Raw genomic sequence first — 17887 nt, 5'->3', positions numbered from 1 at the left:
TGTGCACTTTGGTTAGTGCGCACTACGGGCCAAACCCTCCCTAACCTGGACGACGCCAGGCCAATTGTGGGTTGCCCCACGGACCTCCCAGTCGCGGCCGGCTGCGACAGAGCCTGGGCACAAACCCAGAGTCTCTGGTGGCACAGCTAGCGCTGCGATGCAGTGCCCTAGACCACTGCGCCACCCGGGAGGCCGAAGGGAAATGTTTTAACGCTACAGCATACAATTACATTCTAGAGGATTCTGTGATTCCAACTTTGTGGCAACAGTTTGGGGAACGCCCTTTCCTGTTTCAGCATGACAATGCCCCCATGCACAAAGCAAGGTCCATTCCAAAATGGTTGGTTGAGGTTGGTGTGGAAGAACTTCGCTGACCTGCACAGAGCCCTGACTTCAACCCCATGAAACACCTTTACAATGAATTGGAACGCCGACTGCGAGCCAGGCCTAATCGCTCAACATCAGTGCCTGACCTCACTAACGTTCTTGTGGCTGAATGGAAGCAAGTCCCCGCAGCAATGAATCAACATCTAGTGGAAAGCCTTCCCAGAAGAGTAGAGGCTGTTCTCGTAACAAAAGGGAGACCAACTCCATATTAATGCCAATGATTTTGGAATGAGATATTCGACGAATAGGTGTCCACATACCTTTGCGATTGTTATGGATTACAATTGGATAACTGTTACAGTGCCGTTTTGTTTGTTAAATGGCTCTGTTACAACAATTTCTTGCTTTCTGTTTTTTTTTATATATATAAATGACTTGTTTGACATTTTACTGCATTATTAGGAGCTAGTAACATAAGCATTTCGCTGAACCCGTTATGACATCAGCGAAACTTTGTACGCGACCAATAAAGTTTGATTTGATTTTGATCTACTACACACGGCTGATTGGTTGATGATCTGTATTGGTCTGTCTTGTCCTTTAACCACAGTACAGACTCGACGTAACAGGACCAGATTTCAAAACAGATATCAGACTCAGATAATTAAGAAAATGAAAAACATTTTTAATCAATAAGCACCAATGATTGTATAAAATATACTCACTTATAATTGATAAAATCACTTATGAATTTCATAAGTTATAACTTTTTTTGTGGTGAATTGCTATGTGATTGGTGGAAATAATGTTGAATGAAGTCACATCTAACTAGCTACCTATCAAATCAAAATTCTAGCGCCATAACAGGAATGCTGTACAACGAAATTACAAAAAAACTAAAACAGTCCTTGACAAACAAACTATAAATGACATACTTAACCTTAATAATTTGATTCATTCACGTTATGTGTAGTTACGGTATAAATAAGATGTTGAATTGAAATGAAATACTGAGAGAAATTGTTGCTCAAATGAGAAATCACTGGACGTAAAAACACATCTAATATAGCATCAGCATTTCTTTACTGAACAACTTTGTAGAATATGGGTGTTATGCATGTGAAATATGCTATTGGCCCTGGTCTAATGGAACAAACATTTCTTAAAGAATGAGCTAATAGGACAAATGATAAACATGGTCAATCACTGGAAGACGAAAGGTGACATCTTGAGTAGGTGAAACATCTGTAGTGAGAAATAATCTTGAAAGTTGGCTTTGAAAAACTCCGCAAAGCCATGATTTGGAGCTGGTATCGACAGACAAGTATCCGCCATCTCATCTCAGTCAGTCAATCAACCAATCAGAGGATGGGAGAGGAGGAATATGTTCATGACAATGATGAAATGCTCATAAAGGAATGTACATATAGTTGACACCTTTCCAGAGTGATAAGATGAGAGCAGATGAATGTGGAGGAGGACGGAGCAGTATGTTAAACATGATCTCTGGTCTCGATGCAAAGGACCACAAACTGGTTGCTACAGCTCTGTGCTTGCTGTCCCAGGAGGAAGCCTGAAGCTAGATTAGACGACTGGCCCATGATGGCCATGTTGTCAGACTGCCACGAATCGCAGGACCGGTCTACCAACAGGTTGCCAAACGTATTAGAGCCATGCCAGATGCTCTTCTTAGGCCTGCGGGAGAGATAGATACATATATAATGGGAGGGTGTATGGATACAGCACATACAGAGGCACATGTACACATCTACACACATTAAAGTCATACATAACAGACGTTCACACAAACACCAATAGTTTAAATCCCCTACCATGAAAAAAATCTTGAAAAAAAACATAATGGGACTTGAACGAATGTAGCCCCGAACTGAGCAGAGATACCCACCAATGTATGGATCGTTTTAATTCAATCTGTTCTCTTCTACCTTTCCTGGCTGGAAAAGTACCAGGAAGTTCATGTTTTATTTGTCACATGCACAAGTACAATGCTTTAGAGTGTCGGGTCAGTAATGAAAGGTCGTTGGTTTGAATATCCAAGCTGACCATGTGTACAAGACACTTAATTAACCCTAATTTGCTCCAGGGTATCGCCGGATGGCTGACCCTGTAAAACAAGACATTTAATTAACCCTAATTTGCTCCAGGGTATCGCCGGATGGCTGACCCTGTAAAACAAGACATTTAATTAACCCTAATTTGCTCCAGGGTATCGCCGGATGGCTGACCCTGTAAAACAAGACATTTAGGTGCACCTATCCGGTGTGTGACAACAAGCCCTACCCAACAGTACAGTCATCAATATCAAAATACTAAACATATATATATCAAAACAGGAAGCTAAATACAGGGAAGTACCAAATCTACAATGCGCAGGGATCTGAATTTAGAAAACTGAATTTAGAAAACTGAATTTAGAAAACTGAATTTAGAAAACTGAATTTAGAAAACTGAATTTAGAAAACTGAATTTAGAAAACTGAATTTAGAAAACTGAATTTAGAAAACTGAATTTAGAAAACTGAATTTAGAAAACTGAATTTAGAAAACTGAATTTAGAAAACTGAATTTAGAAAACTGAATTTAGAAAACTGAATTAGAAAACTGAATTTAGAAAACTGAATTAGAAAACTGAATTTAGAAAACTGAATTTGAAAACTGAATTTAGAAAACTGAATTAGAAAACTGAATTAGAAAACTGAATTTAGAAAACTGAATTTAGAAAACTGAATTTGAAAACTGAATTAGAAAACTGAATTTGAATGGATGTGATAAATTAAATATATCAAACTTTGGTAAACTTTAAATTATAATTTGTAAACTTGATACACAGACAATGAATGCAATGCCTACCATATTGAAACTGAATATATAAATATTGAATTTAAAATATTCAATTCCATTTTAAATGGTATTTGAAAACTGAATGCAATATTAATTCATTCAAATCATGAAATTCAAGTTGTATTTATGAATTCAATGTTTCAATTTGTGCAGTACAAATTATAAGATATTGAAGAATTAAAATGCAGTATCTTAATACAAATTAAAAAAATATTGAATTAAAATACAGTTTCCGTTGGCACTGAAATCCCTTCCTACAGATGCGACCTCAACATAACAGATGACATCAACAACCATATCCTTTCTTTTGTGCCCAGGCTCTATCTATTCATACACGTTCTCAAATAAGACCTCGCCACAAACTAGGAAAGCGTCTGTTTGAAAAACATCTATAAAAAAGCCACTTTGGAGCCACAATTGCCAGCCTCTAGTCTCTGGTTTGTCGGGGCTGATAAATTCAGCGAGGCGGTATATAAATAGAAGCAATAGAACGAGGGTGGACACAGCTGGCTCGCATGGGCCCCGGGCTGAAACACACAACGGTACAACCCTCAGTGTCTGGATTGCGGGTTGTGCTATCCTGCACTTTGTGGAAACAGCCATGTGTGTTCCCCTCCATGCCCACGTTCTTCCAAACCCATTTATCATTTGGTGAAGCAGCTTTTTGCGGGAAGATGAGGGGTGGATGAGGATGTTTATGTAGTCTTTACTATTCAGATATAGTATGAGGGCAACCTAGACTTCACCACTCAGACCCCCTACACACACACACACACACACACACACACACACACACACACACACACACACACACACACACACACACACACACACACACACACACACACACACACACACACACACACACACACACACACACACACACACACACACACACACACCAGAAGGGGTCTGCCATTACGTCCCGTCCGTCGAAGGAGTAGATTGGGATGTTTGATGGGAATTTGCCTCCACCCCCAGTGAAGATAGACTTGTAGTTACTGAACAAAATGTCCCCCTGTGGATACAGAAAGAGTTGAGTTGACTGACACTTCATGTTGTTTCAACGCGGCGGTATACACTGACCTTAGATGATCTTAAGATGAGAGAGGTTGGCTTACCCTGAGGTTGGTTATGGGGTAGCTCTGTCTGAACCTCTGAGGGACCAGGTCTTTATTAATTGTCTGTATTTTTGAGGATACGAAGCCTCGGTAGTTGGCAGGCAGACCCATGGCCATGGCCTGGTCATAGCACCGCTTGTCTATCATGTCGTCGCCACCGAAGTTCCCTGTGTAGGGTTGGTTCAGGGCCACCAGGTTGAGCTGAGGAAGAGACCGAGGATTAGAGATGCTCCATTTGGTGTGTATTCTAAACCGCCACCTCGTTCAGAGTGATCCTTCCGCTACTCCAGGTGGTCAAGGTAACCAAACAAAAACGTCATAACCGACGTGTGGCGGCAGGTAGCCTAGCGATTAAAGTCAATTTTATGCTTGATCTGAAAATGTGGTCGGAGGCGTCGTATGGATGATGTGACGCAATTTCGGAGCCTTTGGAGGCTTGCAGATGCCAAATTGAGACCGCATCGCCGGGCGCCTCTCAAATGTTGTAACAATGCTGAGGGTTTCGCATTGACATGATTGGTTGACGGTAGGTGAGAGCTGGAGGTCCTGCATTAACACAAACTCACTTCCTTGACAACGTCCTTCACAATCACTGTGTTTTGCTCCACGTAGCACAAGAAGTATGAAGGTCCTGACTTCTGCAGAGGCCCTATGACGGTAAAATGCTGCATGGCCAATACAGATGTCAGATTGACCATGCAGAGCCCTTTAGAGTTGGGCCAGTAACCGAACGGTCGCTGGTTCGAATTCCTGAGCAGACTAGGTGAAAAACCTCCTGACGTACCCTTGAGCAAGGCACTTCTCCCTAATTGCTCTGAATAACAACAATAACAAATGACTAAAATGTTAAAAAAATAATAATAATGTGCACATTCACAAACACACAATGCAGTAAAGAAAATGTTAAGTCATCAACAGTATCATTCTCATCTCTCTTAGGTGATGGTCTTGGTACAGAATGGACTGTCTGCTACTGTGGGAATCTAAATCTCTAAAACTCGAACCTGGGCAGTCCTTCAACGACAGCACACAGATAGTAATTTAATCCAAAAGTAGAATACTCAAACCACTGCTAAATCACATTTAGACTCCAGTTCATTTTGTGGCCAGACTTGAGCCAAACCAATGACTTGTTTTCACGAACAATAACAAAAGGTTGAACTTTTTCCCCCTCAGTTTTTCTCCTTTTTGGTATCTAGAAGTTTTCTAACTTCTAACTAGGGAGCAGAAAGTTTACATAATGTATTTTGATTGACTGTTTCTTGGCTCCAGTGCAAAGTTTCATAAAACAAAAGTTGAAGTAAAGATGTGAGTAAGAATATAGAAGTGTAAATAAAGACTTTTTTTGAAAAACTTTATTGTACCTCTATGGAATAACAACAGCTAACTTTGCACAGGTGCAAACGCTTAGCCAATCTTGTCATTTTTTTTTGTCAACAAACTTACCCCATATCTTCTGGCGGTGCCTGGCTGAGCCTAAGGAGGCAAACGTTTGTTACTAACTGCATATTCTGCTATAAGCATCCCTTATATGGAGGTCTACAATGCACTTTCACGTAAACAATCCATTGAGGACAATGGGAGACATGAGCAGACAATTCAATGCAGTCGAACATGTCCCATCCTCATCTCTACTGTCCTTACCGTGTCAGGTAGAGGGATATTGACTGGGCGGTAGATCAAGTTACCAAGCTGTGCAAGACAGAGACACAGGAAAACACCAAACATATCAGATATATTCACAGCTCACTATTGACACATGCACACATGGAGGACATGACCCAGAGAGACCAGAGAGACATGGAGGACAGGGACCAGAGACACATGGAGGACAGGGAACAGAGAGACATGGAGGACATGACCCAGAGACACATGGAGGACAGGGACCAGAGAGACATGGAGGACAGGGACCAGAGAGACATGGAGGACAGGGACCAGAGAGACCAGAGAGACATGGAGGACAGGGACCAGAGAGACATGGAGGACAGGGACCAGAGAGACATGGAGGACAGGGACCAGAGACACATGGAGGACATGGACCAGAGAGACATGGAGGACAGGAACCAGAGAGACCAGAGACACATGGAGGACAGGGACCAGAGAGACATGGAGGACAGGGACCAGAGAGACCAGAGAGACATGGAGGACAGGGACCAGAGAGACCAGAGAGACATGGAGGACAGGGACCAGAGAGACATGCAGGACAGGGACCAGAGAGACATGGAGGACAGGAACAAGAGAGACATGGAGGACAGGGACCAGAGAGACATGGAGGACAGGGACCAGAGAGACATGGAGGACAGGGACCAGAGACACATAGAGGACAGGGACCAGAGAGACATGGAGGACAGGGACCAGAGAGACACGGAGGACAGGGACCAGAGACACATGGAGGACAGGGACTAGAGAGACATGGAGGACAGGGACCAGAGAGACATGGAGGACAGGGACCGGAGAGACCAGAGAGACATGGAGGACAGGGACCAGAGAGACATGGAGGACAGGGACCAGAGAGACATGGAGGACAGGAACCAGAGAGACATGGAGGACGGGGACCAGAGAGACATGGAGGACGGGGACCAGAGAGACATGGAGGACAGGGACCAGAGAGACATGGAGGACAGGAACCAGAGAGACATGGAGGACAGGGACCAGAGAGACCAGAGACACATGGGGGACAGGGACCAGAGAGACATGGACCAGAGAGACCAGAGAGACATGGAGGACAGGGACCAGAGAGACATGGAGGACAGGAACCAGAGAGACATGGAGGACGGGACCAGAGAGACATGGAGGACGGGGACCAGAGAGACATGGAGGACAGGGACCAGAGAGACATGGAGGACAGGAACCAGAGAGACATGGAGGACAGGGACCAGAGAGACCAGAGAGACATGGCGGACAGGGACCAGAGAGACCAGAGAGACATGGAGGACAGGGACCAGAGAGACATGGAGGACAGGGACCAGAGAGACCAGAGAGACATGGAGGACAGGGACCAGAGAGACATGGAGGACAGGGACCAGAGAGACCAGAGAGACATGGAGGACAGGAACCAGAGACACATGGAGGACAGGGACCAGAGAGACATGGAGGACAGGGACCAGAGAGACCAGAGAGACATGGAGGACAGGGACCAGAGACACATGGAGGACAGGGACCAGAGAGACATGGAGGACAGGGACCAGAGAGACATGGAGGACAGGGACCAGAGAGACATGGAGGACAGGGACCAGAGACACATGGAGGACAGGGACCAGAGAGACATGGAGGACAGGGACCAGAGAGACATGGAGGACAGGGACCAGAGAGACATGGAGGACAGGGACCAGAGAGACATGGAGGACAGGGACCAGAGAGACCAGAGAGACATGGAGGACAGGGACCAGAGAGACATGGAGGACAGGGACCAGAGAGACATGGAGGACAGGAACAAGAGAGACATGGAGGACAGGGACCAGAGAGACATGGAGGACAGGGAACAGAGAGACATGGAGGACAGGGACCAGAGACACATAGAGGACAGGGACCAGAGAGACATGGAGGACAGGGACCAGAGAGACCAGAGACACATGGAGGACAGGGACCAGAGACACATGGAGGACAGGGACAAGAGAGACATGGAGGACAGGAACCAGAGACACATGGAGGACAGGGACCAGAGAGACATGGAGGACAGGGACTAGAGAGACATGGAGGACATGGACCAGAGAGACATGGAGGACAGGGACCAGAGAGACATGGAGGACATGACCCAGAGAGACATGGAGGACATGGACCAGAGAGACATGGAGGACGGGGACCAGAGAGACATGGAGGACAGGGACAAGAGAGACATGGAGGACAGGAACCAGAGACACATGGAGGACAGGGACCAGAGAGACATGGAGGACGGGGACCAGAGAGACATGGAGGACAGGGACCAGAGAGACATGGAGGACAGGGACCAGAGAGACATGGAGGACAGGGACAAGAGAGACATGGAGGACAGGAACCAGAGACACATGGAGGACAGGGACCAGAGAGACATGGAGGACAGGGACCAGAGAGACATGGAGGACAGGGACCAGAGACACATGGAGGACAGGGACCAGAGAGACATGGAGGACATGACCCAGAGACACATGGAGGACAGGGACCAGAGAGACATGGAGGACAGGGACCAGAGAGACATGGAGGACAGGGACCAGAGAGACCAGAGAGACATGGAGGACAGGGACCAGAGAGACATGGAGGACAGGGACCAGAGAGACCAGAGAGACCAGAGAGACCAGAGAGACATGGAGGACAGGAACCAGAGACACATGGAGGACAGGAACCAGAGACACATGGAGGACAGGGACCAGAGAGACATGGAGGACAGGGACCAGAGAGACATGGAGGACAGGGACCAGAGACACATGGAGGACAGAGACCAGAGAGACATGGAGGACAGGGACCAGAGAGACATGGAGGACAGGGACCAGAGACACATGGAGGACAGGGACCAGAGAGACATGGAGGACAGGAACCAGAGACACATGGAGGACAGGGACCAGAGAGACATGGAGGACATGACCCAGAGACACATGGAGGACAGGGACCAGAGAGACCAGAGAGACATGGAGGACAGGGACCAGAGAGACATGGAGGACAGGAACAAGAGAGACATGGAGGACAGGGACCAGAGAGACATGGAGGACAGGGACCAGAGAGACATGGAGGACAGGGACCAGAGAGACCAGAGAAACATGGAGGACAGGGACCAGAGAGACATGGAGGACAGGGACCAGAGAGACCAGAGAGACATGGAGGACAGGGACCAGAGAGACATGGAGGACAGGAACAAGAGAGACATGGAGGAAAGGAACAAGAGAGACATGGAGGACAGGAACAAGAGAGACATGGAGGACAGGGACCAGAGAGACATGGAGGACAGGGACCAGAGAGACATGGAGGACAGGGACCAGAGAGACATGGAGGACAGGGACCAGAGAGACCAGAGAGACATGGAGGACAGGGACCAGAGAGACATGGAGGACAGGGACCAGAGAGACATGGAGGACAGGAACAAGAGAGACATGGAGGACAGGGACCAGAGAGACATGGAGGACAGGGACCAGAGAGACATGGAGGACAGGGACCAGAGACACATAGAGGACAGGGACCAGAGAGACATGGAGGACAGGGACCAGAGAGACCAGAGACACATGGAGGACAGGGACCAGAGAGACATGGAGGACAGGGACTAGAGAGACATGGAGGACATGGACCAGAGAGACATGGAGGACAGGGACCAGAGAGACATGGAGGACATGACCCAGAGACACATGGAGGACATGGACCAGAGAGACATGGAGGACGGGGACCAGAGAGACATGGAGGACAGGGACCAGAGAGACATGGAGGACAGGAACCAGAGACACATGGAGGACAGGGACCAGAGAGACATGGAGGACGGGGACCAGAGAGACATGGAGGACAGGGACCAGAGAGACATGGAGGACAGGGACCAGAGAGACATGGAGGACAGGGACAAGAGAGACATGGAGGACAGGAACCAGAGACACATGGAGGACAGGGACCAGAGAGACATGGAGGACAGGGACCAGAGAGACATGGAGGACAGGGACCAGAGACACATGGAGGACAGGGACCAGAGAGACATGGAGGACATGACCCAGAGACACATGGAGGACAGGGACCAGAGAGACATGGAGGACAGGGACCAGAGAGACATGGAGGACAGGGACCAGAGAGACCAGAGAGACATGGAGGACAGGGACCAGAGAGACATGGAGGACAGGGACCAGAGAGACCAGAGAGACCAGAGAGAACAGAGAGACATGGAGGACAGGAACCAGAGACACATGGAGGACAGGGACCAGAGAGACATGGAGGACAGGGACCAGAGAGACATGGAGGACAGGGACCAGAGACACATGGAGGACAGAGACCAGAGAGACATGGAGGACAGGGACCAGAGAGACATGGAGGACAGGGACCAGAGACACATGGAGGACAGGGACCAGAGAGACATGGAGGACAGGAACCAGAGACACATGGAGGACAGGGACCAGAGAGACATGGAGGACAGAGACCAGAGAGACATGGAGGACAGGGACCAGAGAGACATGGAGGACAGGGACCAGAGAGACATGGAGGACAGGGACCAGAGAGACCAGAGAAACATGGAGGACAGGGACCAGAGAGACATGGAGGACAGGGACCAGAGAGACCAGAGAGACATGGAGGACAGGGACCAGAGAGACATGGAGGACAGGAACAAGAGAGACATGGAGGACAGGAACAAGAGAGACATGGAGGACAGGAACAAGAGAGACATGGAGGACAGGGACCAGAGAGACATGGAGGACAGGGACCAGAGAGACATGGAGGACAGGGACCAGAGAGACATGGAGGACAGGGACCAGAGAGACCAGAGAGACATGGAGGACAGGGACCAGAGAGACATGGAGGACAGGGACCAGAGAGACATGGAGGACAGGAACAAGAGAGACATGGAGGACAGGGACCAGAGAGACATGGAGGACAGGGACCAGAGAGACCAGAGACACATGGAGGACAGGGACCAGAGACACATGGAGGACAGGGACAAGAGAGACATGGAGGACAGGAACCAGAGACACATGGAGGACAGGGACCAGAGAGACATGGAGGACAGGGACTAGAGAGACATGGAGGACATGGACCAGAGAGACATGGAGGACAGGGACCAGAGAGACATGGAGGACATGACCCAGAGACACATGGAGGACATGGACCAGAGAGACATGGAGGACGGGGACCAGAGAGACATGGAGGACAGGGACAAGAGAGACATGGAGGACAGGAACCAGAGACACATGGAGGACAGGGACCAGAGAGACATGGAGGACGGGGACCAGAGAGACATGGAGGACAGGGACCAGAGAGACATGGAGGACAGGGACCAGAGAGACATGGAGGACAGGGACAAGAGAGACATGGAGGACAGGAACCAGAGACACATGGAGGACAGGGACCAGAGAGACATGGAGGACAGGGACCAGAGAGACATGGAGGACAGGGACCAGAGACACATGGAGGACAGGGACCAGAGAGACATGGAGGACATGACCCAGAGACACATGGAGGACAGGGACCAGAGAGACATGGAGGACAGGGACCAGAGAGACATGGAGGACAGGGACCAGAGAGACCAGAGAGACATGGAGGACAGGGACCAGAGAGACATGGAGGACAGGGACCAGAGAGACCAGAGAGACCAGAGAGAACAGAGAGACATGGAGGACAGGAACCAGAGACACATGGAGGACAGGGACCAGAGAGACATGGAGGACAGGGACCAGAGAGACATGGAGGACAGGGACCAGAGACACATGGAGGACAGAGACCAGAGAGACATGGAGGACAGGGACCAGAGAGACATGGAGGACAGGGACCAGAGACACATGGAGGACAGGGACCAGAGAGACATGGAGGACAGGAACCAGAGACACATGGAGGACAGGGACCAGAGAGACATGGAGGACAGGGACCAGAGAGACATGGAGGACAGGGACCAGAGAGACCAGAGAGACATGGAGGACAGGGACCAGAGAGACATGGAGGACAGGGACCAGAGAGACCAGAGAGACATGGAGGACAGGAACCAGAGACACATGGAGGACAGGGACCAGAGAGACATGGAGGACAGGGACCAGAGAGACCAGAGAGACATGGAGGACAGGGACCAGAGACACATGGAGGACAGGGACCAGAGAGACCAGAGACACATGGAGGACAGGGACCAGAGAGACATGGAGGACAGGGACCAGAGAGACATGGAGGACAGGGACCAGAGAGACATGGAGGACAGGGACCAGAGAGACATGGAGGACAGGGACCAGAGACACATGGAGGACAGGGACCAGAGACACATGGAGGACAGGGTCCAGAGAGACATGGAGGACAGGGACCAGAGAGACATGGAGGACAGGGACCAGAGACACATGGAGGACATGGACCAGAGAGACATGGAGGACAGGAACCAGAGAGACCAGAGTCACATGGAGGACAGGGACCAGAGAGACCAGAGATACATGGAGGACAGGGACCAGAGAGACATGGAGGACAGGGACCAGAGAGACCAGAGAGACATGGAGGACAGGGACCAGAGAGACATGGAGGACAGGGACCAGAGAGACCAGAGAGACATGGAGGACAGGGACCAGAGAGACATGGAGGACAGGGACCAGAGAGACCAGAGAGACATGGAGGACAGGGACCAGAGAGACATGGAGGACAGGAACAAGAGAGACATGGAGGACAGGGACCAGAGAGACATGGAGGACAGGGACCAGAGAGACATGGAGGACAGGGACCAGAGACACATAGAGGACAGGGACCAGAGAGACATGGAGGACAGAGACCAGAGAGACACGGAGGACAGGGACCAGAGACACATGGAGGACAGGGACTAGAGACACATGGAGGACAGGGACCAGAGAGACATGGAGGACAGGGACCGGAGAGACCAGAGAGACATGGAGGACAGGGACCAGAGAGACCAGAGAGACATGGGGGACAGGGACCAGAGAGACATGGAGGACAGGGACCAGAGAGACATGGAGGACAGGGACCAGAGAGACATGGAGGACAGGAACCAGAGAGACATGGAGGACAGGGACCAGCGAGACCAGAGAGACATGGGGGACAGGGACCAGAGAGACATGGAGGACAGGGACCAGAGAGACATGGAGGACAGGAACCAGAGAGACATGGAGGACGGGGACCAGAGAGACATGGAGGACGGGGACCAGAGAGACATGGAGGACAGGGACCAGAGAGACATGGAGGACAGGAACCAGAGAGACATGGAGGACAGGGACCAGAGAGACCAGAGACACATGGGGGACAGGGACCAGAGAGACATGGAGGACAGGGACCAGAGAGACCAGAGAGACATGGAGGACAGGGACCAGAGAGACATGGAGGACAGGAACCAGAGAGACATGGAGGACGGGACCAGAGAGACATGGAGGACGGGGACCAGAGAGACATGGAGGACAGGGACCAGAGAGACATGGAGGACAGGAACCAGAGAGACATGGAGGACAGGGACCAGAGAGACCAGAGAGACATGGCGGACAGGGACCAGAGAGACCAGAGAGACATGGAGGACAGGGACCAGAGAGACATGGAGGACAGGGACCAGAGAGACCAGAGAGACATGGAGGACAGGGACCAGAGAGACATGGAGGACAGGAACAAGAGAGACATGGAGGACAGGAACAAGAGAGACATGGAGGACAGGGACCAGAGAGACATGGAGGACAGGGACCAGAGAGACATGGAGGACAGGGACCAGAGAGACATGGAGGACAGGGACCAGAGAGACCAGAGAGACATGGAGGACAGGGACCAGAGAGACATGGAGGACAGGAACAAGAGAGACATGGAGGACAGGGACCAGAGAGACATGGAGGACAGGGACCAGAGAGACATGGAGGACAGGGACCAGAGAGACATGGAGGACAGGGACCAGAGAGACCAGAGAGACATGGAGGACAGGGACCAGAGAGACATGGAGGACAGGAACAAGAGAGACATGGAGGACAGGAACAAGAGAGACATGGAGGACAGGAACAAGAGAGACATGGAGGACAGGGACCAGAGAGACATGGAGGACAGGGACCAGAGAGACATGGAGGACAGGGACCAGAGAGACATGGAGGACAGGGACCAGAGAGACCAGAGAGACATGGAGGACAGGGACCAGAGAGACATGGAGGACAGGGACCAGAGAGACATGGAGGACAGGAACAAGAGAGACATGGAGGACAGGGACCAGAGAGACATGGAGGACAGGGACCAGAGAGACATGGAGGACAGGGACCAGAGACACATAGAGGACAGGGACCAGAGAGACATGGAGGACAGGGACCAGAGACACACGGAGGACAGGGACCAGAGAGACATGGAGGACAGGGACCAGAGAGACATGGAGGACAGGGACCAGAGAGACATGGAGGACAGGGACCGGAGAGACCAGAGAGACATGGAGGACAGGGACCAGAGAGACCAGAGAGACATGGGGGGCAGGGACCAGAGAGACATGGAGGACAGGGACCAGAGAGACATGGAGGACAGGAACCAGAGAGACATGGAGGACGGGGACCAGAGAGACATGGAGGACGGGGACCAGAGAGACATGGAGGACAGGGACCAGAGAGACATGGAGGACAGGCACACGAGAGACCAGAGAGACATGGAGGACAGAGACCAGAGATGCTACTGTACCAGGACCTCCTTCCATCCCTCTTGTACCCGGATGTAGAGTTTGCCTGTCCCCGTGGTGACGTAGCTCAGGGTCCCCTCTCTGCTGTTCATCGTCCTTTGCATCATGACCTCGCTGGAAGGAAATGTCTCCATCTAAAGGAAAAACACAGGAGAGAAGCACCTTTTGAGACTGGAAGGAAATATTTATGACTGTTTATAACACTGTAATTGTTGGGGAGACACTGGCCAGAGTGATTGAGGAGATGACAGTCATTTTATCTCCAGACACTGGTCAGGGCAATTGAGGAAGACAGACATTTTATCTGTAGTGTGTCTGGGGTTATTTGATGATGGACGTGTGATTATGTAACAAGGATTACATGATGGTACAGGATTGACAATTGATGGTATGACTGGATGACATTATGATGTGACGGGGACGGATAAGTGATGGAATAACGGAGGGGACAGACTGACTCACCACGGCAGAGGCCCCAGGAGGTCCAGCTGGGCCAGGGGGGCCTTGAGGTCCAGGGATGGTCACAGCTGGAATTACAAAAATGGGAGACAACAAACGTAACATTTTATTATGAGAAGCTAGTGAGCATGTTACACTATACAGCAAATGCCACAAAGGGTGACCACAAATCTTACCTGGAGAGGGTGCTCCGGGGTGTCCAGGAGGCCCTTGGGGGCCTTCAGGGCCAGGTCTTCCATACCCCGGAGTACCTGGAGACCCCGGAACACCTGGATGGCCAGGGGGCCCCATAACAGTTTCTCCTTGAGGGCCCTGAAACAGACCCAGTGCTTTCATCTACAGTCATTTTACCTTGAATTAATATTAATACCCCATGAATATGTGAGGTTATTTAAACCTCATGACTCTGTGAGGTTATTTAAACCCCATGACTATGTGAGGTTATTTAAACCCCATGACTCTGTGAGGTTATTTAAACCCCATGACTCTGTGAGATTATTTCAACCCCATGACTCTGTGAGGTTATTTAAACCCAATGACTCTGTGAGGTTATTTAAACCCCATGACTCTGTGAGGTTATTTAAACCTCATGACTCTGTGAGGTTATTTAAACCTCATGACTCTGTGAGGTTATTTAAACCTCATGACTCTGTGAGGTTATTTAACCTCATGACTCTGAGGTTATTTAAACCTCATGACTATGTGAGGTTATTTAAACCCCATGACTCTGTGAGGTTATTTAAACCTCATAACTCTTTGAGGTTATTTAAACCCATGACTCTGTGAGGTTATTTAAACCCCATGACTCTGTGAGGTTATTTCAACCCCATGACTCTGTGAGGTTATTTCAACCCCATGACTCTGTGAGGTTATTTAAACCCCATGACTATGTGAGGTTATTTAAACCCCATGACTCTGTGAGGTTATTTAAATGGAGCCAGTAGGACAAATCCTCTTTTGTTGCATGCAGCATCTGAATTTGAAAGAATTCAAAAATATTTGTATTCCCTTTCATGTAAACCAGCATTTTGCATTGCGGCCAAATTCAAAATCCTCACAACAGAAACAACCAAAACGGCTCATTTCAGACATAAATCATCTCGTGCAGCAATTAAGCTCAACTGAAACTCACCAAACATTCTTTAGCTATCTAGCACACCATCAAAAGAGGTCATAGACCATAATAACACCCTCAAATTAAGATGATACCGATGATGTACTCATCTCATGTGTCTATGTTGCATGCTGCTCTTCTCAGTAAGTGTAATTGGTCAAAGCTGTGGTGGGTGGGCGTGGCTTTGGGAGAGTGTGGTCTCCACGGAAACGAGACTCACCACCATTCCAGATGTCCCACGCATACCAGGTAACCCGGCCTCCCCCTTCTCCCCCTTGTCCCCTTTGTTCCCCTGTGGACAGACAGACACACAAACTGTGAGAGGTAAGCACACACACACACGTGCACACACACACACACACACACACACATAACTCAACTCACCATAGTTCCTTTGGGAAGCATTGTGACTGTAGAAAAAAATACAACATCCATTGATTATTAAAGATAATAACATGTCTACATGAATAATGACACAGGCATTATGACACATTATATCAAAAGTAGAACTGAAATAATAGTGTTAGGTAATCAATGATCCATCCAATGTGACTCACGTGGCGGGGCAGGCATCCCAGGGAAGCCCCTCTCCCCTTTGTCCCCTTTGGTCCCAGACGAAGGACAAACCGGCCCCCCTACAGGTCAGATAAGGAACAACAGTAATGACAGACAATGTTTTTTCTATTTAATATGTTGTATTGGATGCAGCAGGTCTCAGAGGTCTTGTGTTGTGTGTATAATAATAGCACATATCATAAGTCACCATTTTAATTTTAATTTTACCAGGCAAGTCAGTTAAGAACAAATTCTTATTTTCAATGACGGCCTAGGAACAGTGGGTTAACTGCCAGGGGCAGAACGACAGATTTGTACCTTGTCAGCTCGGGGGTTTGTACTTGCAACCTTTCGGTTACTAGTCCAACGCTCTAACCACTAGGCTACCCTGCCGCCCCATTGATGCTTTCCTTGTCAACAAACAAATAACAGGTCATGTGATGTCATGTCCTTCTTACTCACCATTTGTTGAATTCTCAGAGCCATTTATCTGCAAAAGTGAAACAAACATGTTTAAAATACTTTCCTGAACAGAAACAAGAACAGTTGAAGTGACCATATAGAAACTTCCCATCATGCATTTCAGACAAACTAAAACAAGATGGCTATTATATTTATATAACATTTGATATTATATATTGTGATGATACATCCACAGATTCAGAGGTCACATCAGGATCTATCTTTTAATCTATGTGTAACAAAATGGAGGGTTAGAAGGATGAAACAATGCAGTAACCACCACTGCCATGGAAGAAAGATGATTTTTTCAAGATGGCCCCCATGAAAGACAGGAAACACCAATCACATTTGGCTCATCTCACTTCTGAAAGACCATACATAGTAAGTACATTCTTTAGGTTACGTTGTATTTGGGAACACAATTAACCTGGTATTTACAAAACAATGACATGGTTATACAATCTGAATGGAATTATTGGAAATTACAATGTCTTAAACAGACTTCATATAAAATATTATATCATTTGAATGAATGTTTAATATTCAATCTTGGGGACCATCCTGAATTGTGTTAGTGTCTTCCAACCAACCAATGGAAGAGCAACCCCCCCCCACCACATGACCAGGGGGGAGAGAGAGAGGGGGGGGGGGGGGGGGGGGGGAGAGAGAGAGGGGGGGGAGAGAGAGAGAGAGAGAGAGGGGGGGGAGAGGAGAGAGAGGGGAGAGA

The 17887-nt window shown here is 48.9% G+C and overlaps 1 protein-coding gene across 1 annotated transcript in view; it reads right to left on the bottom strand.

Moving 5' to 3' along the window:
* Positions 1-991: 991 nt before the first annotated feature.
* LOC109880011 (collagen alpha-1(XVIII) chain-like) overlaps positions 992-17887 on the bottom strand; it is a 180938-nt gene continuing 164042 nt past the window's right edge. Inside the window, exons 29-40 of the mRNA XM_031796880.1 lie at positions 17161-17188; positions 16701-16778; positions 16528-16553; positions 16364-16435; positions 15206-15341; positions 15033-15097; positions 14573-14704; positions 5954-6001; positions 5756-5785; positions 4310-4510; positions 4091-4206; positions 992-2022 (exon numbers count right to left, since the gene is read on the bottom strand). Of these exons, the coding sequence (XP_031652740.1) occupies positions 1821-2022; positions 4091-4206; positions 4310-4510; positions 5756-5785; positions 5954-6001; positions 14573-14704; positions 15033-15097; positions 15206-15341; positions 16364-16435; positions 16528-16553; positions 16701-16778; positions 17161-17188 (1134 nt within the window). The 3' untranslated portion in view covers positions 992-1820. The remainder of the gene's footprint in view (positions 2023-4090; positions 4207-4309; positions 4511-5755; positions 5786-5953; positions 6002-14572; positions 14705-15032; positions 15098-15205; positions 15342-16363; positions 16436-16527; positions 16554-16700; positions 16779-17160; positions 17189-17887) is intronic.

This window comes from Oncorhynchus kisutch, linkage group LG18, assembly GCF_002021735.2.
Source record: "Oncorhynchus kisutch isolate 150728-3 linkage group LG18, Okis_V2, whole genome shotgun sequence".
Classification (NCBI taxonomy): Eukaryota; Metazoa; Chordata; class Actinopteri; order Salmoniformes; family Salmonidae; genus Oncorhynchus; species Oncorhynchus kisutch.
Note: the sequence above shows the minus strand (reverse complement) of the source record. Positions and strands in the feature narration are given on the sequence as shown.